Source organism: Oncorhynchus masou, chromosome 6 (assembly GCF_036934945.1).
Source record: "Oncorhynchus masou masou isolate Uvic2021 chromosome 6, UVic_Omas_1.1, whole genome shotgun sequence".
In the NCBI taxonomy this organism is placed as follows: domain Eukaryota; kingdom Metazoa; phylum Chordata; class Actinopteri; order Salmoniformes; family Salmonidae; genus Oncorhynchus; species Oncorhynchus masou.
In genome coordinates this window covers 64,338,587-64,366,494 of record NC_088217.1, presented here as the reverse complement: position 1 = coordinate 64,366,494, position 27,908 = coordinate 64,338,587, and the positions used below count along the sequence as shown (strand labels likewise).

The window sequence follows — 27,908 nt, the reverse complement described above, 5'->3', positions numbered from 1 at the left end:
CACGCACGCACGCGCCAGACACCTGGGTTCAAATACTATTTGAAACCCTTCAAATACTTTTAGCATTTGCTTTAGCCTACTTCAAGTGCAGAAGGTGAGGTGAAGTTTGCACTTTTGTGACTATTTTATTGGTTCCATTGTGCCAGGCAATCTCAAAACCCAGCTAACGTATTTATAATGATTTCAAAAGTATTTAACCAAGTTTGGCATGCATGTACGCACACACACACACGGGCACACAGACACACAGTGTCATATTTCAGTGTCAAAGGTAATTATATTCAGCCCTAACCAAAGCGCATGAGGCAAACTTGTGGGATGTCAGGAAGTTGCAAACACTACTGAATTTTTGATTGGTTGGGTTTCCTCCATTAGCTGTCTACTTTAACAGGTCTCTGTCCCTCCATGCATCCTTACTGAAACAAAGTCGTGTTCATTAGGCACCAAACTGAAGAAAACAGCCTGAAATAGGGAGGGACTACTTAGACTCGTCCAATAAGAAAAGCTCATTTTTGTTTTCCATTGTGTGTCCTAATGAAAATGACACTAATCACCTGTCAGTCCACCTCAGAAATATGACAATACAGTGCATTCGGAAAGTATTCAGACCCCTTGACTTTTTCCACATTTTGATACGTTACAGCCTTATTCTAAAACTGATTAAATAAAACAATTTCCTCATCAATCTACACACAAAACCCCATAATGACAAAATGAAAACAGGTTTTTGAAATTATATATATATTATATTATATATTAAATGTAAAAAACAGATACCTTATTTACGTAAGTATTCAGACCCTTTGCTTTGGAATCAAAATTGGGCTCAGGTGCATCCTGTTTCCATTGATCTTCCTTGAGATGTTTCTACAAATTGATTGGATTCCACCTGTCGTAAATTCAATTGATTGTACATGATTTGGAAAGGCACACACCTGTCTATATAATGTCCACAGTTGACAGTGCATTTAAGAGCCATGAGGTCGAAGGAATTGTCTTTGGAGCTCAGAGACAGGATTGTGTCGAGGCACAGATCTGGGGAAGGGTACTGAAAAATGTCTGCCTCATTTAAAGTCCCCAAGAACACATTGGCCTCCATTATTCTTAAATGGAAGAAGTTTGGAACCACAAAGACTCTTCCTAGAGCCGTTTGCCCGACCAAACTGAGCAATTGGGGGAGGAGCGTCTTGGTCATGGAGGTGACTAAGAACCCGATGGTCACTCTGACAGAGCTCTAAAGTTCCTTTGTGGAGATGGTAGAACCTTCCAGAAGGACAACCATCTCTGCAGCACTCCACCAATCAGGCCTTTATGGTAGAGTGGCCAGACGGAAGCCACTCCTCAGTAAAAGGCACATGACAGCCCCCTTGGAGTTTGCCAAAAGGCATCTAAAGACTCTCAGATCATGAGAAACAAGATTCTCTGGTTTGATTAAATCATTATTGAACTCTTTGGCCTGAATGCCAATCGTCATGTCTGGAGGAAACCTAGCACCATCCCTACGGTGAAGCATGGTGGCAGCATCCTGCTGTGGGGATGATTTTCAGTGGCAGTTTCTGGGAGACTAGTCAGGATTGAGCGAAAGATGAACGGAGCAAAGTACAGAGAGCTCCTTGATGAAAACCTGCTCTAGAGCGCTCAGGACCTCGGACTGGGGTGAAGGTTCCCTTTCCAACAGGACAATGACCCTAAGCACACAACCTAGACAATGCAATTGTGGCTTCGGGACAAGTCTCTGAATGTCCTTGAGTGGCTCAGCCAGATCCCAAACTTGAATCCGATCAAACCTCTCTGGAGAGACCTGAACATAGCTGTGCAGCGATGCTCCCCATCCAACCTGACAGAGCTTAAGAGGATTTGCAGAGAAGAATGGGAGAAACTCCCCAAATACAGGTGTGCCAAGCTCGTAGCTTCATACCCAAAAAAACCCGAGGCTGTAATCACTGCCAAAGGTGTTTCAACAATGTTATTGAGTAAAAGGTCTGAATAATTATATAAATGTGATATTTCAATATTTATTTTTTATAAATTAGCAAAAAATCTCAAAACCTGTTTTTGCTTTGTCATTATGGGGTAGTGTGTGTAGATTGATGAAGGGGAAAAAAACAATTTAATCAATTTTAGAATAAGGCTGTAATGTAACAAAATGTAGAAAAAGTCAAAGGGTCTGAATACTTTCCGAATGCACTGTACCTCTGTTTTTCTACCTGCCTCCCAGAGGCCACCACACAGCCTGTGGGGTTTGAATCGCCTGACAAGTGGGGTGAGGGAATATGAAATGGCATGGTTTTGCATGGAGAGAGATGAAGGGCAATATAAAATTGACAAAGCTATTGATTCTAGACTTCATACAGCAACTGACAAGGCCCATTCAGAGTGACACTGAGAGCCTTCAATCCTTAAAAAATGGTATTAGTTGGTTATATATTTCCAGCCTCTGACTTTCTATATATATTTTTAATTCTCTTTGATCAATAATGCAGGGCAAATGCATGCCGGTTTGGCCAAATTATAATCATGATGTTTTGGATATTCTTTAAAATCTGTAGAAAGGTCCTTGGAGGGAAGGGTGTTTGGCATACATTTGAAATCTGTATCCAAAATCATTTGAGAAATAATTCATTAAAGTTAGAAACATTTTGGCCTTACTCGGGACGCCATCTGTAATATGAGTGTGAGTATTGGAAAGGGTCAAATTGAAATATATATGAGAAGCATATGCATAACCATGGTAGCAATTGAAAGGGATCACTTTGGAGATTATGGAGAAATTATTAAACCAAAAGGTGAGGACACAACAGTTCACCTGACACAAGACTGAATCCAAACATTTGTCATGACTTTGCCCTGTTGGGTGAGGGTCATAAAACCAACTCCCCCCCCCACCGGTTTACGACCCCTCCATAAATACCAAAACTCTCTCTCTCTCCATTCTATAGGATGGACTTTCAAAGATCCTTTGTTACCACAGAGAGAGACTTTGCAATACAGTAACATAAAAAGGTTGTGGAATGGAGTAATATTTCTATTATAGAAATAATCCAACCAGTTGAAAGTGTCCGTTGGTACTTAAAGAATATGATGTCAGATCAGTTGTTGTTTGGGACATAATATCTGATGATAGGACAACATAAATTATATCTTGGAAAGTCTACACATTCTAGTTCAGATTCACATTCAGATTCACATGGAATTGTTGTGCATTTGAAATGTTTAAATATGAAACTAATTGTGAAAAGATTAAATGTAATTTTAGCCTTCTAAATAAGAGAATTGTTTTCAGAAGTAATTTTATGCTGACTCAGTGGCCCCACCCAAGTGAAGAGACATTGGTTGGAGAGGGATGACCGAATTCACATCAGACTAAGCAAACCCCAGCATGAGCTATGGTTGAGAATGGTTCAGACCCCTACAAACGAAGACTAGAAAACCATCCCACGTGGAGTATTGGCTACATAGCTGGAAATGGTTAAACTGTGAGACTATCAATTCACTACAGAATAAGTGAGAAATTCTAGACGACACAAATTACTAGACTGCAGCTAGAAATTACATAAACCTAGGACGAGAATACCAACAAAGGTCGAAGCATCTATTCCATGAGAACATCTGAAGTATCCATTCTAACCACCTACAACCACAAAATACTTTGTGACTTCAATTAAAGTTAACCAGAGACTCTCAATCGAGGATTCCAACAGAGAAAACAACAACGAGATATGGGCGTAAATATAAATTGCAATTTCTTTTTGAATGAGCGGCCGTTCATGGGCAAAGGATTAGCATTTCAATTAATATAATTATAGACTGTGTGTAGTGAATCCATGTTGTAATTCCCGCTCTTTCTCAGTCCACACCCCCTTTCCTTTGTCTACCAAGCTGTCATATCGACTTAGCTCACTTGTGACTTTCTATCATTGTTAGTAACCAATATCTACTGTTTGTTTTTGATGTATTTCTGTGATTATTTAGTTAGTTAGTAAATACATAATTAAACCAATTTGTATATTGCTGATTCATTATTGAAACTAGGGTTTGTGCAGATAAAGAATTTTACGACGATCAGATGAGACTGATAGAAGGTAACAATTAGTCATCATTAATGGAAGACTGTAATTAGAGTTATATTCGGGAAATGATAACTCTGTAACTCTAAACATTTTGCCGTGGTGCCCTGACTTCCAAGTTAATTAATGTTTACGGGATTAGTTTAATAACGTAATAATTGAAGCTAGAGAACTGATTTGATTTCAATATGTCTTCACATTTAATGATAGTCCAGACATCACATATTACACTGTTGGTTTAATGTGCATTTTACATTTACTGTACTTTTCGCAGAATTTGTCAATAACGAAATATGAAAATACTCTAGATACATTCAGTAATATAATAAGAATTCATGGATATCTAGGGTAGGTGCAACATAAGACAAAAAATGACAAGGGTGTCACACCCTGACCATAGATTGCTTTGTATGTTTATATGTTTTGTTTGGTCAGGGTGTAATCTGAGTGGGCATTCTATGTTACATGTCTAGTTTGTCTATTTCTATGTTTGGCCTGATATGGTTCTCAATCAAAGGTATTAGTCATTGTCTCTGATTGGGAACATATTTAGGTAGCCTGTTTGGTGTTGGGTTTTGTAAATGATTGTTCCTGTCTCTGTGTTTGCACCAGATAGGGCTGTTTAGGTTTTCTCACGTTTATTGCTTTTGTTAGTCTATTCATGTATAGTTTTGCTTTATTAAAGAACCATGAATAGAAACCACGCTGCATTTTGGTCTGCCTCTCCTTTAACTCAAGAGAACCGTAACAGAATCACCCACCACAACAGGACCAAGCGGCGTGGTAACGGGCAACAGCAACAGCGGCGCAAAGAGGAATAGACATGGGACGATGTATTGGACGGCAAGGGTTGCTACACATGGGAGGAGATCCTGGCGGGAAAGGATCGCCTTCCATGGGAAGAGGTGGAGGCAGCTAGGAGAGCAGAGGCAGCCGGAGAGAGGAGCCGGCGATATGAGGGAACAAGGCTGGCAAGGAAGCCTGAGAGGCAGCCCCAAAAATGTATTGGGGGGAGGCACACAGGAAGTATGGCGAAGCCAGGTAGGAGACCTGAGCCAACTTCCTGTGCTTACCGGAGCGCGAGAGAGACCGGGCAGGCACCGTGTTATGCTGTGGAGCGCACGGTGTCCCCAGTGTGGGTGCATAGCCTGGTGCGGTACATACCAGCTCCGCGTATCGGCCGGGCTAGCATGGGCATCGAGCCAAGTGCCATGAAGCCGGCTCTACGCATCTGGTCTCCAATGCGCATGGTGTCCCCGGTTCGCCTGCATAGCCCAGTGCGGGCTATTCCACCTCGCCGCACTGGCAGGGCGACCGGGAGCATTCAACCAGGTAAGGTTGGGCAGGCTCGGTGCTCAAGAGCTCCAGTGCGCCTGCACGGTCCGGTCTATCCGGTACCACCTCCACGCACCAGCCCTCCGATGGCAGCTCCCCCGCACCAGGCTGTCTCTCCGTCTCATCCTTACAGGTGCTCCCGCCTGTCCAGCGCGGCTGGAGCCTTCCTCCTCTCCAGCGCTGCCAGAGTCGCCAGTCTGCCCAGCGCCGCCTGAGCTACCCGTCTGCCCAGCGCCGCCTGAGCTACCCGTCTGCCCAGCGCCGCCTGAGCTAACCATCTGCCCAGCACCGCCTGAGCTACCCGTCTGCCCAGCGCCGCCTGAGCTACCCGTCTGCCCAGCACCGCCTGAGCTGCCAGTCTGCCCAGCGCCGCCTGAGCTACCCGTCTGCCCAGCGCCGCCTGAGCTGCCAGTCTGCCCAGCGCCGCCTGAGCTGCCAGTCTGCCCAGCACCGCCTGAGCTACCCGTCTGCCCAGCACCGCCTGAGCTACCCGTCTGCCCAGTGCCGCCTGAGCCGCCAGTCTGCCCAGTGCCGCCTGAGCCGCCTGTCTGCCCAGCACCGCCAGAGCCGCCCGTCTGCCCAGCGCCGCCTGAGCCGCCCGTCTGCCCAGCTCCGCCTGAGCCGCCCGTCTGCCCAGCGCCGCCAGTCTGCTCAGCGCCGCTAGTGCCGCCCGTCTGCCCAGCGCCGCCAGTCTGCTCAGCGCCGCTAGTGCCGCCAGTCTGCCCAGCGCCGCCAGTCTGCCCAGCGCCGCCAGTCTGCCCAGCGCCGCCAGTCTGCCCAGCGCCGCCAGTGCCGCCAGTCTGCCCAGCGCCGCCAGTGCCGCCAGTCTGCCCAGCGCCACCAGTCTACCCAGCGCCGCCAGTCTGCAAGGTGCCGCCAGTCTGCAAGGTGCCGCCAGTCTGCAAGGAGTCGCCAGTGCCGCCAGTCTGCAAGGGGCCGCCAGTGCCGCCAGGGGCCACCAGTCAGCCAGGGGCCGCCAGTCAGCCAGGGGCCGCCAGTGCCGCCAGTCAGCCAGAGCCCCTCAGCCCAGAGGCGCCAGAGCCCCTCAGCCCAGAGGCCCCAGAGCCCCCGCCCCTCTGTCCCGAGCTGCCAGAGCTTCCGCCCCTCTGTCCCGAGCTTCCGCCCCTCTGTCCCGAGCTTCCGCCACTCTGTCCAGAGCTTCCGCCACTCTGTCCAGAGCTTCCGCCCCTCTGTCCAGAGCTTCCGCCCCTCTGTCCAGTGGGGTCATTTAGAAGGGTTGCCATGGTTAGGAGGCCACGGAAGTGGACAATGGGACGGACTAAGACTATGGTGAAGTGGGGGCCACGTCCAGCACCAGAGCCGCCACAAATGCCCACCCAGACCCTCCCCAATAGGTTCAGGTTTTGCAGCCGGAGTCCGCACCTTGGGGGGGGGGTACTGTCACACCCTGACCATAGTTTGCTTTGTATGTTTATATGTTTTGTTTGGTCAGGGTGTGATCTGAGTGGGCATTCTATGTTACATGTCTAGTTTGTCTATTTCTATGTTTGGTCTGATATGGTTCTCAATCAGAGGCAGGTGTTAGTCATTGTCTCTGATTGGGAACCATATTTAGGTAGCCTGTTTGGTGTTGGGTTTTGTGGGTGATTGTTCCTGTCTCTGTGTTTGCAACAGATAGGGCTGTTTAGGTTTTCCCACGTTTATTGTTTTTGTTAGTCTATTCATGTATAGTTTTGCTTTATTAAAGAACCATGAATAGAAACCACGCTGCATTTTGGTCCGCCTCTCCTTCAACTCAAGAGAACCGTTACAAAGGGTTTGTATTAGACGTCTCACTGGTATCTCCAAGTGGCCACACAACTCTTCAAAGTGTGCACAGTTCTTAAGTAATTTAATTAATATGTGATTTTTTTGCTCGTCGAGCTGTGCCATTGAGGAACTGAAGCAAGCATTCTTGTAGTTTTTTGTTTGGAACACAGCCCTGCATCCCCACCATCACACAATTACTGTTGTTTACGCAATCCAAAAACAGCCCACTATAAATCGCAATCTGGGTCAGGTGGGCAACATTTGAAAGCTTATTCAATTGCTGACATGACTAGCTATAAAATACGATCTTACAGTGATAGCCTTTCACAAGGCACTTCAGAGATAACACATTTGGTGCACACAGAATGGAGTCATGAGTGCATTCAAGTGAGTGTTCCATGGCAAATTTTCTCCAAAATACGACAAACAGGCTCATTCTGTTAAGAACAACACAGGAAAAATGCCATGTCATCCTTGTAACTGTGCATCAAACATAGTGATCATAAACATTGATACTGTAAATTACATGAATTTTATAATACGGAAATGTGAAGTGCACATTCCCCTCACTCAGACAACAAAATATTTGCCAAAGTAGCCCAATTTGCTGTGAGGATGGGGGCATCTTCTTGTTGCACTTGCTGCTCAAGTTTAGAACAGCTGTCAGTTGAATAGTATACAGAGCTGTAAAGTGGAGACCCTGGGCTCCGACATCATGTACTGTAGAGAATGTTACAGCCACTACGTTCCAATTTAGGCACTTATCAGTGACCAAATCTGCCATTTGCAGCATTTACTGTGAATTTGGTCTCTGCGAACACGGGAACATTGGCTTTAAAACGTACATTGCGGATTGAATCCCGGACCTTTCTATGAATTTAATTTGGGGAAGACGCAAAACATCATAATTATATTTTGGGTATTCTGGCGTGGAATGCCTCTGCAATGTTGTTGATATTCAATCAGCTATGCTCTCAATCACACAGTAACCATGACACATAGTAACCAACTTCTTTCTTAAAGCGTTTCAGAGTAAGGAGTGTTAATCTAGAATCAGGTCCCACCATGTCCATGTTTTCTAATTCATCATGATTGAAAATACAAAACTGATCTCTAGATCAGCACTCTTGCTCCGAAACACTGAAGAGGTCAGGAATAAGAGTTCAGCACTACAGTTCAGTAGAAACGAAAGATTCTTGGATAATCATTGAAACGCACTGACAAGAAAGAACCTCCCCTAATACTCTCCCTTGAAACTTCCATTATGTACCAAAGGAGTTGGTAAGGAAACTTAAAAGTCAATGATCCAAGTCCTGTTTCGCCCATAGTGCTGTGGTTTGTTTGATTTTATGATCATGATGAGTGGAGGACAGTGGAACCCTCCTCTTCCACAGTAGGGCTTATTTCACAAGATCTCGCTTTTTTTTCTCCTCTCTCTGTCACTCTCTCTCTCTCTGACTGCATCTATTTGATGAGCCATTCAGAGTCAATAACTGCTACCTAATTACATAGGGCAGAGAATGTCAACTCCACAATACTTAAACACTGCAACACTTAAGTTCTCCTGAACGCTGCCTGTCTACAACAGTCTCAAACACCCTCAGTCATTTCACATGTCTGGCGAGAGTATGAGAGAGGAAAACACTTGGACCGAGGACAATAGAGCCCAGCTGCTGTCAATTGAAGAGGCATTAAACAGGAGACACAACAAGAAGTATGTTAACGAATAGCAAATCGCCCCACTAGAGACAGTGGTTCAATTCCCATGTCCACCCCACTGTCTTTAGCTCCCGAGTGGCACAGCAGTCTAAGGCACTGCATCTCCGTGCTAGAGGCATCACTACAGACCCTTGGTTCGATACCAGACTGTATCACGATCGGGAGTCCCATAGGGCGGTGCACAATTGGCCCAGCGTCGTCCAGGTTAGGGAAGGGTTTGGCTTGGGTAGGCCGTCATTGTAAATAAGATTTTGTTCTTAATTGACTTGCCTCGTTAAATAAAGAACACATAAAAAAAATCCCCTTCTGCATGATCTATAACATCCTATAGAGTTGACTGACTGTCAGAGAACTTACTGACAACTTACATTTGTCCTAATATGGACGCCGGCAAATAGATGTCTTGATATCATTAATTGTATTAATCATACATTATCGTACTCCCTGAACCTTTAGAGTAGACTGTCTGGGGAACACACACTTCACACCACTTAATATAGCTACCTGAAGACAAATGACAATGCACAAAGCTGTCCATGAGATAGAGAGAGAGAGAAGGGATTCCCATGTACTCACATCTGAGTTAAAGCGCAGTTGGCAGATGTTGCAGGAAATAACTTGCTTTCTCTTCGGCGCGATGGAGACTCCAAATGTGTGATTAATTACGGCCTTCTGCACAGGGTCCATCTGGAAAACAAGCAGAGCACATAGAGACCAGATTAAAAATAAAGGGGGAGAAAGAGAAAAGGAGAGAGAGTATGTATTTGTGTGAGAGCAGGGGCGCAACTTTGACTGGCAACAGGTGGGAAATGTCCCCCCCAATTACACCCCCCCCCCCCCCACACACACACACATTCTGAAATTGCATTCCTGTCCCCCCCAGTTTGATAGTTGGAATGTGATACAAAATGTGACATGTGGACGCCTCCGAGGGGTCGGGTAGGCTCTTTTGGAGTGTTTATCAGACCGGACACCACAGAGCAGGCTGACAGGCTGTGGGAAGGTAACGTTTCTGGAAGGTTGGCTGGACCTACACGGAAGAGTTTGAACATAGTTCAGTGTGTACTTGCTACTCTTTAGTTGACTGATGTAACTGGCAAGGTAACTGCTGGTAACTGCTGCTGAGCTAGTATTGTAACTGACATGTAACGTTATCTAATGTTTCATCCCCTTTCGACTGAGGTGAATGAATAAATTACAGTAGCCACCACAGCCAGATCAGCCCTAGCCTGTAGTTATCTGTCAGATAGTAGTGTCATGACGTTGGAATAACCACCTCATATCGTTATCTAACAGCAGTTGTTTGTATGGAAAAGTTTTGTAGCCTTTGTGTTGTCATGTTTCAGAAGTAAATGAACCTGGCAAGCTTTCGCCAGTTGATGTACCATCATTTTTGCCTCAATCAAACTAGACCTGAATCAAATGATGAAACCATCTGGATACAATCGAAGATTGATATTCGGATGTTTTTTAAGTGCAATGTGAGTTATATTAGTCAGTATGTCAATGTAACGCTATTGATCTCTCAGATTCCCAAGCTAATTCCCTACTGTTCAGACTGACACAGTAAAACAACAGCTCTAACATTACAGGCTTCATTGTCATGGTGCACAGTAGTGATCTGCGCTGGACCGATTTCTTCATCCTGCTCCCGCCCGCACCTGCTGGCTTTCTGTCGGACTCCCACTCCCTACTGCAAGAACTGGTCTAAAACCCAACCGCAGTCCCACAATGTTATTTTGGGCGTATGTGACTTAGCTCACTTGCCTGCCATGTTCCCAGGGATTTTGCGCCCTATAGGCGATATCAAATGTGCAAAAATAACTTAAGAAATAAGTTAAAATACCAGAGATTCTGACATGGCCCTTACATTGTATTACTGGGCTAAATCAGCCAAATATGTGCAGATGTAGTTTGAAGAGAGCAGAATTGGAGACACTTGCACTTTCTCTTGAGCTATTTTCATAGCCTATCCTTTAGGAGTGGGAAGATTTTCAGACGGTGAAATATGTGTGATCAATATGTAGGCCTATTACTATTCAATGTAGTAAACTATAGCCTAACCTATAGCCTAATCATGGGCCTATTTAGGATAACTGCCCTGTGCTTCTCTGCCCATGTATACACAGGCTATAGCCACCGAGGTACAGAGTGTTTCAGGTTGGATATTCAACTGATATTTGCCTGCAGCTTTCCAACAGCAGTTAGGGACTGTCAACATAGTGACAAATCAAAATGTTCTAATTTCAATAGGTCTTTAACCATTATTCCTAAAACTTTCAAAACTGGTTGTAGCTAACCCGATGGCATAGACACACATTTTGCACACTTTTGCTTTGTCGATTTACATCTCGCACTATTTTAAATTATTTATTTACATTTTTGAATTTAAATAGCTCATTGGTCATATGACCTAAGGTTCAGAATGTTCACTCAGTGGACACCTTTAGTTTGTCCATTTTCATCTCACACATTTTACATTAATCTTTCTAAATTTAAAATTTCAATAGTAATAGTACTAAAGGATGTGCAATGTGTAGGACCACTGAGTCGACATTCTGAACCGTGTTTGAAGTCAGTAGGTCACATGACCAAGGAGCTATTGAAATTAGAATGTTTGAAAAATGTATGTAAAAACACGTATGAGATGAAAATGTACAAACCAAAGGGTGTGCAATATAGAAGGGTAGTCAGTGGACATTCTGAACCATGTTTGAGTCAAGTAGGTCACATGAGCAAGGACCTATTGAATGTTTTAAAAAAAATTATGTAAAAAAAGTTTGTACTTTGTTTACACTCCCTAACTAATAAAACAAGGAATACAAAATGCTGCTCACATTTCTATGTTTATAAGCTTTGGAAAGTGAATTAATGTCCAAATGGTGAAAATAATTTTCCCAACATCATGACACTTATTTGAAGTATGTGGCTCAAGTGGTTTGAAAGCTATTGAGGTTTGAAAGCTCGAATACCCATCGAATATCCAACTTGAAACTCTTTTTACCTCGGTCTATAGCCTACTCTATTTAATTGGGACCAAACGTGCACCTGATCTCGTAAGTATGGCTACTGAACTGGAAGCAGCGAGAATTATGACAGCGACACCTGTGACGTTTTGCATAATTCTGTATGATATTGCCTACCTTTTAGGAGTATGATTCGCAGGCAGAGACAAATAAATGGGTAATCCATACTTATTGAAAATGAAAAGGCGCATCAATCCGCTCACCATAGAAACCCAATTTATGTGCGCGTTGTGCCTTTTCCTTTTCAATGATGATTACATTTTTTTGGATTGCATTTTGACTCACGTTGGATGAGCGCCCTCCACTTTTTTCATTATCAATATGTATTTACAGACACTAGTAAAGTACAGTCGAATCATATGTAAGTTAATTTCCAATTCAGGTTTAACTACCACATATTCTAGGCGCACTTGAGCTCTCACGCCCAACTAGGAGAGGCAGGCTACTGAAGGTGAAGCTGGGAATTCTGAGTGTGTGAATAGTGCGAAAAATATGTGATTTTAATACAATAGCTAGGCAAAAGCAAACAAAGCAGAAAAAGGACCGTTTCAAAAAATTATCTGCTGGACAACAAAACTATTTTCATTTTTCATTTTAGTCTGTCTGACCGCCCGCACCTGCCTGCAGCATGAAAAATGCTGCCCGCCCGGCAATGATCTCTGTGGGGAACCGCAGGTCCCGCAGGCATCCCTTGTGAATGCAGCCCTCGAGTGCAGTCAGTACCCAACACTATGCTCATCATGTCTTAGTAGGATCAGATAGTGACAGGGTCCCAGCAGGGTCAGACAGCCAGGGAAGACCAGTCTACGGAGCTCAGGTGAATTTTGCAGTATATGTTGTGAATGATACAAAGTTCCATATTGAATTGATGGGTAGACCTACAGTAGCTACCTAGATAGCAGTTTAAATTTAAACTGCAGTAATCTCTGGCATACATTACTGCAGTTAAAACCATCCATTGAATGTACTATATGCCAGTGAAACTGAATATCATGCACTCAGGAATTGTATTCTTCTTCTGGAGGTTTAAAGCACAAAGGGGACATATTTGCATATGTTGTGGTCTTGTGAAGGCTGGCTGAATTCTGGCAGAGAGTATGTTCATTTATTTCAACATGTTTACAGATTCTCCCTTTTTTGTTTGATTGGAAATGTTGACTCTGGAGACTTATCAGAAGTATAAATATATATAAATATATACAGATGAAGTCGGAAGTTCACATACACTTAGGTTGGAATCATTAAAACTTGTTTTTCAACCACTCCACAAATTTCTTGTTAACGAACTATAGTTTTGGCAAGTCAGTTAGGACATATACTTTGTGCGTGACAAGTAATTTTTGCAACAATTGTTTACAGACAGATTATTTAGTTTATAATTCACTGCATCACAATTCCAGTGGGTCAGAAGTTTACATACACTAAGTTAACTGTGCAATTAAACAGCTTGGAAAAATCTAGAAAATTATGTAATGGCTTTAGAAGTTTCTGATAGGCTAAATGACATCATTGGAGTCAAATGGAGGTGTAACAGTGGATGCACTTCAAGGCCTAACTTCAAACTAAATGGCCCTTTAATTGACATCATGGGAAAATCAATAGAAATCAGCCTTGACCTCCCAAAAAAAATTGTAGACCTCCACAAGTCTGGTTCATCCTTGGGAGCAATTTCCAAATGCCTGAAGGTACCACGTTCATCGGTACAAACAATAGTACGCAAGTAAAAACACCATGGGACCATGCAGCCGTCATACCGCTCAGGAAGGAGATGCATTCTGTCTCCTAGATTGGAGCGTACTTTGGTGCGAAAAGTACAAATCAATCCCAGAACAACAGCAAAGGACCTTGTGAAGATGCTGGAGGAAACAGGTACAAAAGTATTTATATCCACAGTAAAACGAGTGCTATATTGACATAACCTGAAAGGCCACTCAGCAAGGAAGAAGCCACTGCTCCAAAACTGCCTTAAAAAAGCCAGACTACGGTTTGCAACTACACAAGGGGACATTTTTGGAGAAATTTCCTCTGGTCTGGTGAAACAAAAATAGAACTGTTTGGCCCTAATGACCATCATTATGTTTTGAGGAAAAGGTGGGAGGCTTGCAAGCCGAAGAACCCCATCCCAACAGTGAAGCTCGAGGGTGGCAGCATCATGTTGTGGGGGTGCTTTGCTGCAGGAGAGACTGGTGCATTTCACAAATAGATGGCATCATGAGGTTGGAAATTATGTGGATATATTGAAGCAACATCTCAAGAAATCAGTCAGGAAGTTAAAGCCTGTTTGCAAAAGGGTCTTCCAAATGGATATTGACCCCAAGCATACTTCCAAAGTTGTGGAAAAATGGCTTAAGGACAACAAAGTCAAGGTATTAGAGTGGCCATCACAAAGCCCTGAACTCAATCCCATAGAAACTTTGTGGGCAGAACTGAAAAAGTGTGTGCAAGCAAGGAGGCCTACAAACCTGACTCAGCTCTGTCAGGAGGAATGGGCCAAAATTCACCCAACTTACTGTGGTAAGCTTGTGGAAGGCTACCCAAAATGTTTGACCCAAGTTAAACAATTTATAGGCAATGCTACCAAATACTAATTGAGTGTATGTAAACTTCTGACCCACTGGGAATGTGATAAAATAAATAAAAGCTGAAATAAATAATTCTCTCTACTATTATTCTGACATTTCACATTCTTAAAATAAAGTGGTGATCCTAACTGACCTAAGACAGGGAATTTGTACTAGGATTAAATGTCAGGAATTGTGAAAAACTGAGTTTAAATATATTTGGCTCAGGTGCATGTAAACATCCAACTTCAACTGTATACAGTACCAGTCAAATGATTGGACACACCTACTCATTCAAGGGTTTATCTTTATTTTTTATTATTTTCTACATTGTAGAATAATAGTGAAGACATCAAATGTGAAATAATACATATGGAAACATGTAGTAACCAAAAAATTGTTAAACAAATGAAATTATACTTATATATTTGAGATTCTGGGCACACTCTTGTCATTCTCTCAACCAACTTCACGAGGTAGTCATCTGGAATGCATATCATGCGCCATGTTAAAAGTTCATTTGTGGAATTTCTTTCCTTCTTTATGCGTTTGCGCCAATCAGTTGTGTTGTGACAAGGTATGGTTGGTGTACATACGATAGCCCTGTTTGGTAAATGGCCAAATTCGTATTATGGCAAGAACAACACAAATAAGCAAAGAGAATCAACAGTCCATCATTACTTTAAGACATAAAGGTTAGTGAACTCGGAAAATTTCAAGTGCTTTTAAAGTTTCTTTCAGTGCATTCACAAAAACCATCAAGCCCCATGATGAAACTGGCTCTCACTGAGGACCGCCACAGGAATGGAAGACCCAGAGTCACCTCTGCTGCAGAGGATAAGTTCATTAGAGATACCAGCCTCAGAAATTGCAGCCCTAATAAATGCTTCACTGAGTTCAAGTAACAGACACCTTTCAACATCAATTGTTCAGAGGAGACTGCGTGAATCAGGCGATCATGGTCAAAATCATGGAACGAAATAACTTCTAAATGACATCAATAAGAAGAAGAGACTTGCTTGGGCCAAGAAACACAAGCAATTGACATTAGACCAGTGGAAATCTGTCCAAATTTGACATTTTTGGTTTTAACCGCCGTGTCTTTGTGATATGCGGAGTAGGTGAACAGATGATCTCTGCATATGTGGTTCCCACCGTGAAGCATGGAGAAGGAGGTGTGATGGTGGTTTGCTGGTGACACTGTCAGTGATTTATTTAGAAATCCAAGCACACTTAACCAGCATGGCTACCAAAACATTCTGCAGTGATACGTCATCCCAAATGGTGTGCGTTAGTCGACCATCATTTGTTTTAAAATAAAGAAAAACCCTTGAATGAGTAGGTGTGCCCAAACTTGACTGACACTGTATATATTTTCTAAAACATTCAGTCATGTCCATAAATATTTGGACATTCACCAAGTTATTATTATTTTAGTTGTCACCCAAAAGTAATTGGACAATTGGCTGCACAGCTGTTCCATGGCCAGGTATGTGTCCATTAGTGCATTTACAAGTAAGCAGATGAAAGGTCTAGAGTTGATTTCAAGTGTGCCATTTGCATTTGGAATCTGTTGCTGTTAACCCTCAATAAGTCTGAAGTGCTGTCACTGCCAGTGAAGCAAGCCATCATTAGGCTGAAAAATTAAAACAAACCCATCAGAGAGATTGCAAAAACAGTATGTGTGACCAAATCAACTATTTGGTACATTCTTAAGAAAGAACGCAATGGTGAGCTCAGCAATTCCAAAAGGCCCAAAAGACCTCAGAAAACAATGGTGGTGGATGATAGAATAAACCCTTCCAACAGTTGGCCAGATGAAGAACACCCTCCAGGAGGTAGGCATATCTGTATCAAAGTTAACAATCAAGAGAAGACTTCACCAGAGTAAATGGTTAAAGACGAGACATGTACATTTGGTGTCCTAAGTTCATTCATTTAACACAAAAATATAAATATGTATAAATATAATATTAAATCACTCAACTCTTACCCTTCTTTTGACCCAGAAATATTTGTTTTGTAAACTATTAAATTAAGGGAGTTATTGAGGTCTAAAGTGTCAAAATGTCCTTTAGTGTAACTGTCCGGGTTAAAATTAGAATGACAAATGTGTTTTTAAAATGTAGAAATTCATCCTAAAAATATAATTGAACACCCATGGCATTATTGTGTTACAGTATCTACATACAGTATCTAAAAAATATTTAAAAACTTGAATAACTTTTGTCCGGACTTTTGTGCTTCATCAATGTCATTCAGTATAACAAAGGAAGAAAGCCATTTTAAAGCATATCACATGATGGTAATCATGTGACAGTGTGTGACATCACAAAGAAGGCCCATTGAAGACCCTATATGAATGTGATGAGGCGAGTAAATCTCTCTGAAATATTTGATGATTTCACCTTTTCACCGTCTAGTAACCTTTGTAACAACAACACAGAAAACATACTTTTTATGTTATTATTTTATAAAAAGCTAGATTAAATATGAAAAGTAAGGATAGTCTTTATAGGTCAAGGTCATTACTTTATAAGGAACTGCCTGTTAAATATGTTTACGTATGAAATCCGTTCTTCAGTATTAGACTTTTGTCCTTCAGCACAACAAAGGTTTATTGTAATACCACAACGTCACCATTATGCTGAATGACAGTAGCTTTGTTATTCCATGTTTTCACTAGTTTACAACATTTAATCATGCAATTCATATTTACTTGTATGAATACTGAATAATATAATTTTAAACTATTTTATGGCATTTTAAGGTATTTCAAGGCACATGATCTTTATACTGTAGATGCCGTTGTCTAGTAAGGAGAGGGCTGCACGGCACAGACAAAAGACTAACACAGATCCAGTTGCTAGGGGGAAAGACTAGCCAGAAGAAAAGCAAGGTTTTGTTTTCATCCTACTGTCAGCAACAGAATAGGATACAATAGGATATAAAGATGGGTGGATAAACTTTAAGTTGCACTATTACACTGTAGTAAATGTTTTATTGCACTGCAGGTAAGGTTTAACTGATGGATTATATTAGTTCATATAATATTACACACACACACACACACACACAATTATGGATAAAAGAAATGGATTATGAATTATATTAGTTATTAATAGCTGCTCACATTTTGGGCACTTTATGAAAAATCAAGACTGTACGATTTTGAATTGAAGGAGTTTGATGGGCATTTTATTTAGCCATTTTGTGTAGGTATCTTGAAATTGCATATGTGTACCTGCGTTGATAGATATTTACCAGTTAGTGTAACAATGCATAATTATAACTAACTATCATGAAATAATCGTGTAATAATGAAACTCAATGCAACGTAAAGTGTTGCCGTAGGCTCAAATTATAGTAAAGTGATTATTATTAACATTAGCAATGAAATAGTAACAAAATATGTTTGAGAGAGAAAGGGAGATGGAGTTGATTTAACTTTTCAACTTTTATTAAGTGTTATCATTGTATAGCCTACTACCAATAGACTATTAATTACATTTAATGGATGCGAATCCTATTCTGTGTCATAACTATGACATTTTTGGAGAAGAAAGAAGGATTTCAATCCTGATCATTCACCAATCCATACAGTAATACAATCTGATGTTGCATGCAACAAGCAACTGAAAGAAATAATTCATTTTCGTGTCCCCAAGTTAAGGAAACAGAGCCGTTTAAAACGAAGGAATTCTAAACTCTGCAACTCTGACTGGGAGAAGTTTACAGAGCTTTATTAGTCCAAATTCCAAGTTATGTTGATGAGTTCCAGTTGATGTTCAGACAATGGATTTGGTTAATATTCTGATGTTTAGAATACAGAAATGTTTTGATGTTGGTGGAATACTTTTTATGCATTTTCTTTCAAATGCCTGATATGATTTGAGAAAGATATCCACTGTTTCGTGATGATTTTAAGCAAAACTACAGTTTTTTGCACAATGTTAAATTAATGCTTTGTTTGAAATGTTCAATGCTGATTTAATCCTACGTGAATTAAATTGTACCTCATGTGCCAGTAAACTATGTTTTGTTGCATAGTAAAACCCATGTTTTTTTATATGTGTGACATATGGGTCATTTCTCTCTCTCTAGTATGGAAGTGACCAGCTAGCCTGCACATTTTATTACATCTTATCCTGTGTTTTACATAGTTTTATAACAACTAAATAATTGCTAAAAGAAAAATACTATTGCTGCTATTAATAATAGTTCATAGGATCATTATTGTTATTGCTGAAGGAATCACATTTAATCAATATTTGTGGGCCGTAGTGATATGTGTCATTCAGGGTAACAAAATATTGTCATACAGTATAACACCAGTATTTTATGTTAAAGTACAATAACTTTGTTTTGTTGACTCAGAGAGACAAAAACAAATCTCAAAGGATGAGGTGAAAGATATTTTCATAGATATTTTCATTTTTTTCAGAGTAAGGCAGGAAGTTTTGTAAAAAACCTTCAGCAAATTTTGAGTTGTACACATGATACACTGACACTTGGGGCGGCAGGGTAGCCTAGTGGTTAGAGCATTGGACTAGTAACCAAAAGGTTGCAAGTTCAAATTCCCGAGCTGACAAGGTCCAAAATCTGTCGTTCTGCCCCTGAACAGGCAGTTAACCCACTGTTCCTAGGCCATCATTGAAAATAAGAATTTGTTCTTAACTGACTTGCCTAGTAAAATAAAGGTAAAATAAAAAAAATACATCAAAAATGTGGTATTCAAAATAAAATGTCATTATTTCTGCCACTCTAGGCATGTGTATATAACCTTGTGATTATGAAAAATGGAAATAAAATGAATAAAAAACAACAACACTTTTACTAGGGTACATTCATATGAATCCCAATAAAAATGAATTATTGGCTTTATTCACTCCAATGAACATAAAAAAATCCTTGAAATGGCTTTTTGTAATTGCTGTTGTATTTTTTTGCTACTTTGAAAACCTTATACGTCTTTGACCCAAATACAAAGGGTTTACCAAAGATGTAAACCATTGGTAAGCCTCAAAAACTGGAAGACCAGATTAGAGAGTTTGCCAAAAAAACATCTAAAAAGCGTGTACAGTTTTGGAACAGAAATTATGGACAGATGAGACAAAGATCAACTTGTACCAGAATTATGGTAAGAGAAGAGTATGGAGAAGGAACTGCTCATGATCCGAAACATACCACCTAATCTGTGAAGCATGGTGGAGGTAGTGTTATGGCGTGGGCATGTATGGCTGCCAATGATTCTGGTTCCTTTGTATTTATTGACAATGTGACTGCTGACAAAAGCAGCCGGATGAAATTGGACGTGTTAGGGCTATATATTATCTGCTCTGATTCAGCCAAATGCTTCAAATCTCATTGGACGGTGCTTCACAGTGCAGATGGACAATGACCGAAGCATACTGCGAAAGCAACCCAATACTTTTTTAAGGCAAAGAAATGGAATGTTCTGCAATGGCCAAGTCAATCACCTGACTTGAATCCAATTGATCATAAATTTCACTTGCTGAAGGCAAAACTCCCCAAGAACAAGCGGGAATTGAAGACAGCTGCAGTAAAGGCCTGGCAGAGTATCACCAGAGAAGAAACCCAGTTGTCTATGTCTATAGGTTCCAGACTTCAGGCAGTCATTGCCTGCAAAGGATTTGCAACCAAGCATTCAAATTCACAATTTAATTTATGATAATGTTAAAGCTGATCTTCCCCCTTCCCACTTCTAAAACCAAAGTTGCACCGCTGTGTGATAGAAATGGGACAAAGACAGAGATTAAGAGAGAGAGAGAGAGAGAGAGAGAGAGAGAGAGAGAGAGAGAGAGAGAGAGAGATTGAGATAGAGAGAGAGAGTTTGGGTGAAAAAGGATGATGTACACAGATGTGTATACAGGAAAACAGGGGATATCAAGTCAAACCAACAGTTTTTGTTTATGTAAGTAAAACCATTAGAGCCACTAGAGGGAAGAAAGCAAACAGCAGGGAGGCAGAGAGGTGGAAAATCAGCATAGTCATTGATTCTCTGTGTGAATGCCAGAGCAGCGATCAATATCAAACGTGTTTATCCACAATGCTTATCCTTTAATAGAATAAACATTCAGTTGACAAGAGTAGAATCAAAGTCCCAGTCTCTCTGTTCCACTGTCTTAGATCTCACCTTCAAAGTAAAGAAACTGAATTAGCGAGAAACCATATTGAAGAACACAAGAAAGTGGGTGTTTGTTATAAACCCATAAAAGCAATGATACAGTACCACCATAACCCTTTTGGGCATCAAAGACTATGGGTGCATCCAAAATGGCATCCTATTCCCTAGTTAGTGCACCGGGTATATCCACCAATTCGGTGCCTTTTGATATGTTAAACTTCTTGAAAAAAATAAAACGTACGATGTCACCACTATTTGACATTCTGTCATAAAGACCACATCTTCAACGCAATGAAAAACATGTTTTCCCATCTCAAAAGGTTAAATAAAAATAAAAAGTGCATATTAAGCACCAAATAAAGTAACAGGGTTGACGATTTCATGTTGTATTAGCCATAAATCCCCTTGTAACAGGGGGAATGGAAGCTTGTTGTGTTCAACAGGGAGGATCAATTGAAATCAAGCTTCACAAAAAGCTGTCTAGCTAACAGGGTTGATGTGTTATGCTTCGACCCACTTAGTTTACCACCACTAAAACACCAGAAAATGGCCAAAAAGAGAAAAACCAACCCACCTACTTTGACACTATGATTTAACTATTAGATGTTCAATGTTTCTTTAGATTTTTTAAAGTAAATAGTTTTACCATATTAAAACAGGAGTACGTAATAGGGTTGACCTTAAAATGAGGGACAGGTTATTATTTCTTTCAGTAATCACATTTACTAAATAATACTCTTCAGAAATGACCTTGTCAAAGCAACAAAATAACTAGGGATTTATTTACAATGATAGTGAAAACTTGAAGAAATGTTGAGGTTTATTTTAAAATCTTCATACAAATTACAGAAGGTACATGGAGGAATATGTGAAAATGCAGTCTTAATGCATGTCTTAATTCAAATGAAAAAAATCGGATTTATAGTAATTCTCCATCTAGTCTATATTAAAGGGCACACTGAATATAACAGGCTTTTCAAATACTATATTATTATTATATTATATTGGTGCACAATTTCTACTTAAAATATCAAAGGGAAGCAAAAAGCACTCATTTGTGCAATGATCCCACTACTTCTGAACCACGCTCAATAAGGCTCAGGGAAAATGCCATTTGTGTCATGCATAGGTGTAATAGGTGGCAGGGAAGTCAGGCGCAGGAGTCAAATGGAGTGTAAAATGGAGTCTTTTAATAAAGTCCACAGAGTATGCTCCATAACACTAAAAGTACATAACAAACAAACACGGGTACAAGGACCCGACGTGCACCTATAAAACAAACACACTACACTGACAATAAAACAATCTCTGACAAAGACATGAGGGGAAACAGAGGGTTATATACACAACAGGTAATGAATGGGATTGAAAACAGGTGTGTGGGAAGACAAGACAAAACCAATGGAAAATGAAAAAAGGATCAATGATGGCTAGAAGACCGGTGACGTCGAACGCCGAGCACCGCCCGAACAAGGAGAGGCAACGACTTCGGCTGAAGTCGTGACAATTTGGGATCAAAATGAAATAAAATCCAATTTTATTGGTCACATACACCCACAATAACATCTGCTAAATATGTGTATCGAAACGCTTGGGTTCCTAGCTCCAACAGTGCAGTAGTATCTAACTATTCACAACAATATACACAAATCTAAAAATAAAAGAATGGAATTAAGGAATATAATAATATCAGGACGAGCAATATCAGAGTGGGATAGACTAAAATACAGTAGAATAGAATACAGTATATACATATGAAATGAGTAAAGCAGTATGTAAACATTAATAAATTGACTAGTGTTCAATATTAACCTCTACGGGATCGGTGTGCGTGTCCCCAACCGTAACATAGGCTATTGTGATTAGCATGAAGTTGTAAGTAACAAAAATCATTTCCAAGGACATAGACATATCTGATATGGGCAGAAAGCTTAAATTATTATTATTCTAACTGCACTGTCCAATTTACAGTCGCTATTACAGTGAAAAAATACCATGCTATTGTTTGAGGAGAGCGCACAATTATGAACTTGAACATGTATTAACTTCTTGGATATAGGAGCCGCTATTTTAATTTTTGGATGAAAAGCGTTCCCGTTTCAAACAAGATATTTTGTCACGAAAAGATGCTCGACTATGCATATAATTGGCAGCTTTGGAAAGAAAACACTCTGACGTTTCCAGAACTGCAACGATATTGTCTGTCAGTGCCACAGAACTGATGTTACAGGGGAAACACAGATAAAAATCCAATCAGGAACTGACGCATTTTTTGAAACCGCCTCATGCCAATGACTCCTTATATGGCTGTGAAGGAGCTAGGAATCAGCTTACGTTTTCCACGTTTTCCCCAAGGTGTCTGCAGCATTGTGACGTCTTTTTAGGCATTTCCATTGGAGAATGGCTGTAAGAGACAATATAGGGTGAGTGGATGCATGGTGTCTCCCGCAGAAAATCTTGCGTAAAATACTGAGGTAGCCATTTTTCCAATCGTTTCTTATGAGAAACCAACTGCCTCCACGGATATATTATCAAATAAATATGTTAAAATCAACCTTGAGGAAGGATCCTAGACAACGTTTGCTGTGTTTCTGTCGATATTATGGAGCAAATTTTGAAAAAGGTTTGGCGTTATAGTTGAAGTATTTTGGTCGATTTCTCAGCCAAGCAGGATGAACAAACGTGACGTTTTTCATCTACAAAAATATTATTTTTGGAAAAAAGGAACATTTGCTATCTAACTGGGAGTCTCCTGAGTGAAAGCATCTGAAGTTCTTCAAAGGTAAATGATTTAATTTGGTTGCTTTTCTTATTTTTGTGAAAATGTTGCCTGCTGCCAGCACAGCCTAGCATAGCATTATGCCATGCTAAACTTATACAAATGCTTGTGTGCTTGGAGTCATTGTCCATTTGGAAGACCGATTTGTGACCAAGCTTTAACTTCCTGACTGATGTCTTGAGATGTTGCTTCAATATATCCACATAATGCCTTCTATTTTGTGAAGTGCACCAGTCTCTCCTGCAGCAAAGCACCCCCACAACATGATGCTGCCAGCACCGTGCTTCACGGTTGGGATGGTGTTCTTCAGCTGGCAAGCATCCCCCTTTTTCCTTCAAACTCAATGATGGTCACTATGGCCAAACAGTTCTACAATTTTTTTCTGAAGTCTTGGCTGATTTCTTTTGATTTTCCCATGATGTCAATTAGAGGCACTGTCTCCAATGATGTCAATTAGCCTACCAGAAGCTTCTAAAGCCATGACATAATTTTCTGGATTTTTCCAAGCTGTTTAAAGGCACAGTCAACTTAGTGTATGTGAACTTCTGACCCACTGGAATTGTGATACAATGAATTATTAATGAAATAATCTGTCTGTAAACAATTGTTGGAAAAATGACATGTCATGCACAAAGTAGATGTCCTAAACGACTTGCCAAAACTATAGTTTGTTCACAAGAAATTTGTGGATTGGTTGAAAAGCGACTTTTAATGACTTCAATCTTAGTGTATGTAAACTTCCGACTTCAACTGTATCTAGCTAAATATAGAGCTCGCTGTCTAAGTTAGCCAGTCAGCTAGCTTGCTAAATATGCACAATCATTTGTCTCTCCATTAACTAACATATTATTCTTAACTGTGCATTTTTTTCATGATTTGTTATGAAGTTATAATTACTTATATTTGCTTCCATCCTAATGTTTTTGGCTGCCATCTTTCCTCAAGCAACTCTTAATCCTTGGGTTGCTGAGCTTCATGGGAATTTTGGATACCACTCGCTAGCAAGTCAGTTACTCGATTCGATTTGCATGGAGGGCCAACTAGAGCGCTGAAAAGGAACTATGCCAAAGTTCAATCGGGACACCACTTCCTCTCCATCCAGCTCACGGGATTGCACAAAATGGAGTGGGTAGGGCTAAGTGGGACGGCTAAAGGGGGGGATATGGGGATTGAGCCTCTGTCTCTGTCTTCCCTTTGTCTCGCCTCCCATATCGCTCTACTCCCCTTTTCGCTCTCTCAATCCCTCACCCTCCATCGCTCTCTCTCTTCCCATTCTCTCTCGTACTATAAACTGAAGATCTTCATTATTTAGTCTTCAGCCTGTTTGTGCATATACTGATAGTCGTCAGCCCATGGAGCTGTTGTCAACATTAGAGTGCCCGTGTTAGGAAGAGGCTGGCCTTTCTCTTTACTGTGTGCTGCAATTAAAGGGCTCTTTGTTAGTAAAAGGAAGAGTATACCTAGCCCTACAGCACAGCACAGAGTAGAGTCCTGCATCGGGTCGGATACCCACTGTTCGCCGCAGGTGACCCGCAAAAAATACAGCTGGCGGGTGAATTAAAACATTATTTCAAACTGCGGTTGCGGTTCTGAACAATTATTGAACAATTAAGAAATCAAGATAATATTTGTTTTTTTTACAAAACCAGGAGCTTGTTGTATTGTGTTGCAAATTCCATTCTGTGAGCATTGAGGCAGACATAGTAGCCTAGGCCTAGACTAACAGCCACGCAGCGAGAGCTGGGAACTGTCTATTATTTGTGTGGTGCTGAAACATTCCTAATTTGTCCACGTGCAGAGCTTATATTACCTCCCCCCACACGACAACACGTTGCCAAATGTACTTTCCCTGGCTAGCCCAGCTTATTTTAAAATAGCTAATGAACAAAATGGTTATGATCGTGGAATACACTATTGTGGAAACAGGTGCTGTGTGAGTGAAATGTTGAGATTTTGGAGTCTTTGTGGAGGCCAACAACCAGGTAAATGGATACACAGCCTGCAAAACGTGCAAGGAGGTAGGCCTATTTGATTCCGATAACTCAGTTAATTATTTTGTTAATTCAGGGTTTCTCTCATTTAGACCATAAGCAAGCCATATAAAGTTTAGACTAAACCTGTGCGGCTGATTGAGCCTAAAGCCTATTCGATTCTGGGAATTGCATCTTGGTGCTGGAGGCGCCACTACAGACCATGATTCGGTTCCGTGTGTGTGTGTGTGTGTGTGTGTGTGTGTGTGTGTGTGTGTGTGTACAGTTGAAGTCGGAAGTTTACATACACTTAGGCTGGAGTCATTAAAACTTGTTTTTCAACCACTCCACAAATGTCTTTTTAAAAATGTATCATTTTGACAAGTCAGTTAGGACATCTACTTTGTGCGTGACACAAGTCATTTTTCCAACAATTGTTTCAATTTATTTATAATTCACTATTTCACTATTTACTATTTCCAGTGGTTCAGAGGTTTACATACACTAAATTCACTGTGCCGCTGCTCAAAACTGCCATGAAAAAGCCAGACTATGGTTTGCAACTGCACATGGGGACAAATATTGTACTTTTTGGAGAAATTTCTTCTGGTCTGATGAAACAAAAATAGAATTGTTTGGCCATAATGACCATAATTATGTTTGGAGGATAAAGGGGGAGGCTTGTAAGCCGAAGAACCCCATCCCAACCGTGAAGCACGGGTGTAGCAGCATAATGTTGTGGGGGTGCTTTGCTGCAGGAGGGACTGGTGAACTTCACAAAATAGATGGCAACATGAGGATGGAAAATTCTGCGGATATACTGAAGCAAAATCTCAAGACATCAGTCAGGAAGTTAAAGCTTGGGTTAAATGGGTCTTCCAAATGAACAATGACCCCAAGCATACTTCCAAAGTTGTGGCAAAATGGATAAACCTCTCTGCGCACCGAACCCGGTAGCGGGATGAAATTCGACAACATACGGTGATCGCTACATAAATAATCATATTAAACATTCATGAAAATACAAGTGTCTCATATGTTTCGAAAGCCTAGAATCTTGCTAATCCAACTGTGTTCTCAGATTTAAAAAATGATTTATTGTGACAGAATACAATGCGATTATCTGAGAATAGAGCCCCATAAAAAAACAACTATTTCAACCAGCACAGGCGTAACAAAATCACAAACTGCAATAAAATAAATAGTTTACCTTTGATGATCTTACTCTGTTTGCAATCCCAATGCTCATTGTTACACAATGAATGGTAACAATGAATGGATGTATTTATATTATACTTAAAGGGGTCCTAAAATTCAAAATCAAATTGCTAAATGATCCTTGGTATGACCATCTTAAAACATTTCCATTTCCATGTTAGCTTAGTACGTTGCTACTGCCTTCCTGAGTTCTAGATGTACTGTCGCCATGGACACAGAAATGGATGGTTGTGAGTTTGCGCGCGCACACACACACACACACACACACACACACACACACACACACACACACACACACACACACACACACACACACACACACACACACACACACACACACACACACACACACACACACACACACGCTGTGGGGATTAGTGGATGTGACTAATTGGTTCTATTCCTGTGTAAAAACAACATTCATTACTCTTCATACTACCTTAGCTGCCACTCTTCATATAAGAAGATAATTACCACTCACGATAAGCATGAGTGATGCCAATCTGTTAGCTCCTACCGCAGTGAGTCTGTGTATGTGTGTGTGTGTGCATGCAATATTTAAACCACACTAAATGCCATAATAATGAGTTATATGTACACAGTATGTTGTGGTGTTATTCTTAATAAAATGTTATTCATGTTATTCCAATGATGATATATCCTTTATCAAATGATGATTGGGATGCACTGTGTCGATCCTTGTCAAATGATCTTATTCTGTGCTCTACTCAATTGGATCAATTTAAACTTTGTCATCATATAGAACATAATCCAGGGATGTATTATTGCCAGATACTGTACTATCCAGGGTTTCAGGGTTTTTCAGACTTCAATAGTAGATATGTTCCCCATCCTGCTCTCCACTCCTGTACCAAAGCCAATAAAAACCTATTCCCATCATCCTCGGCTAGGAGAAAACTGGTGTTTGCTGGTGCTACCTTAAATAATTGAACAATGAATTAGAAGATGAGGTGTGATCTTCACAGTATGTTTATAAGTTTGGTTATACAATAAACTATTTACACTCAATGGCCAATTCATTAGGTACAGCTAGAACCGGGTTGGACCCCCTTTTCCTCCACAATAGCCTGATTTCTTAGAGGCATGTAAACATGGGGTACTTAATAAACTGGCCACTGAGTGTATATTTGATAATAAAGAGTGTCACGCCTCATCTTTTAATGCATTTGCCCGGCCTAACCATTGCCAGGCACCCCTCAGGCTATGAGTCATAACCAGTGGTGTATAGTTGTGGCCAAAAGTTTTGAGAATGACACAAATAATAATTTTCACAAAGTCTGCTGCCTCAGTTTGT

At 40.8% G+C, this 27,908-nt stretch overlaps 1 protein-coding gene across 2 annotated transcripts in view; it reads right to left on the bottom strand.

Annotated features, from left to right (window-relative positions):
• Window positions 1-27,908, bottom strand: part of LOC135542432 (zinc finger protein 385B-like) — a 148,540-nt gene that overhangs the window by 20,333 nt on the left and 100,299 nt on the right. For both annotated transcript variants that reach the window (XM_064969370.1, XM_064969371.1), the window contains one exon: window positions 9,468-9,578. In XM_064969370.1, the coding sequence (XP_064825442.1) occupies window positions 9,468-9,578 (111 nt within the window). The remainder of the gene's footprint in view (window positions 1-9,467; window positions 9,579-27,908) is intronic.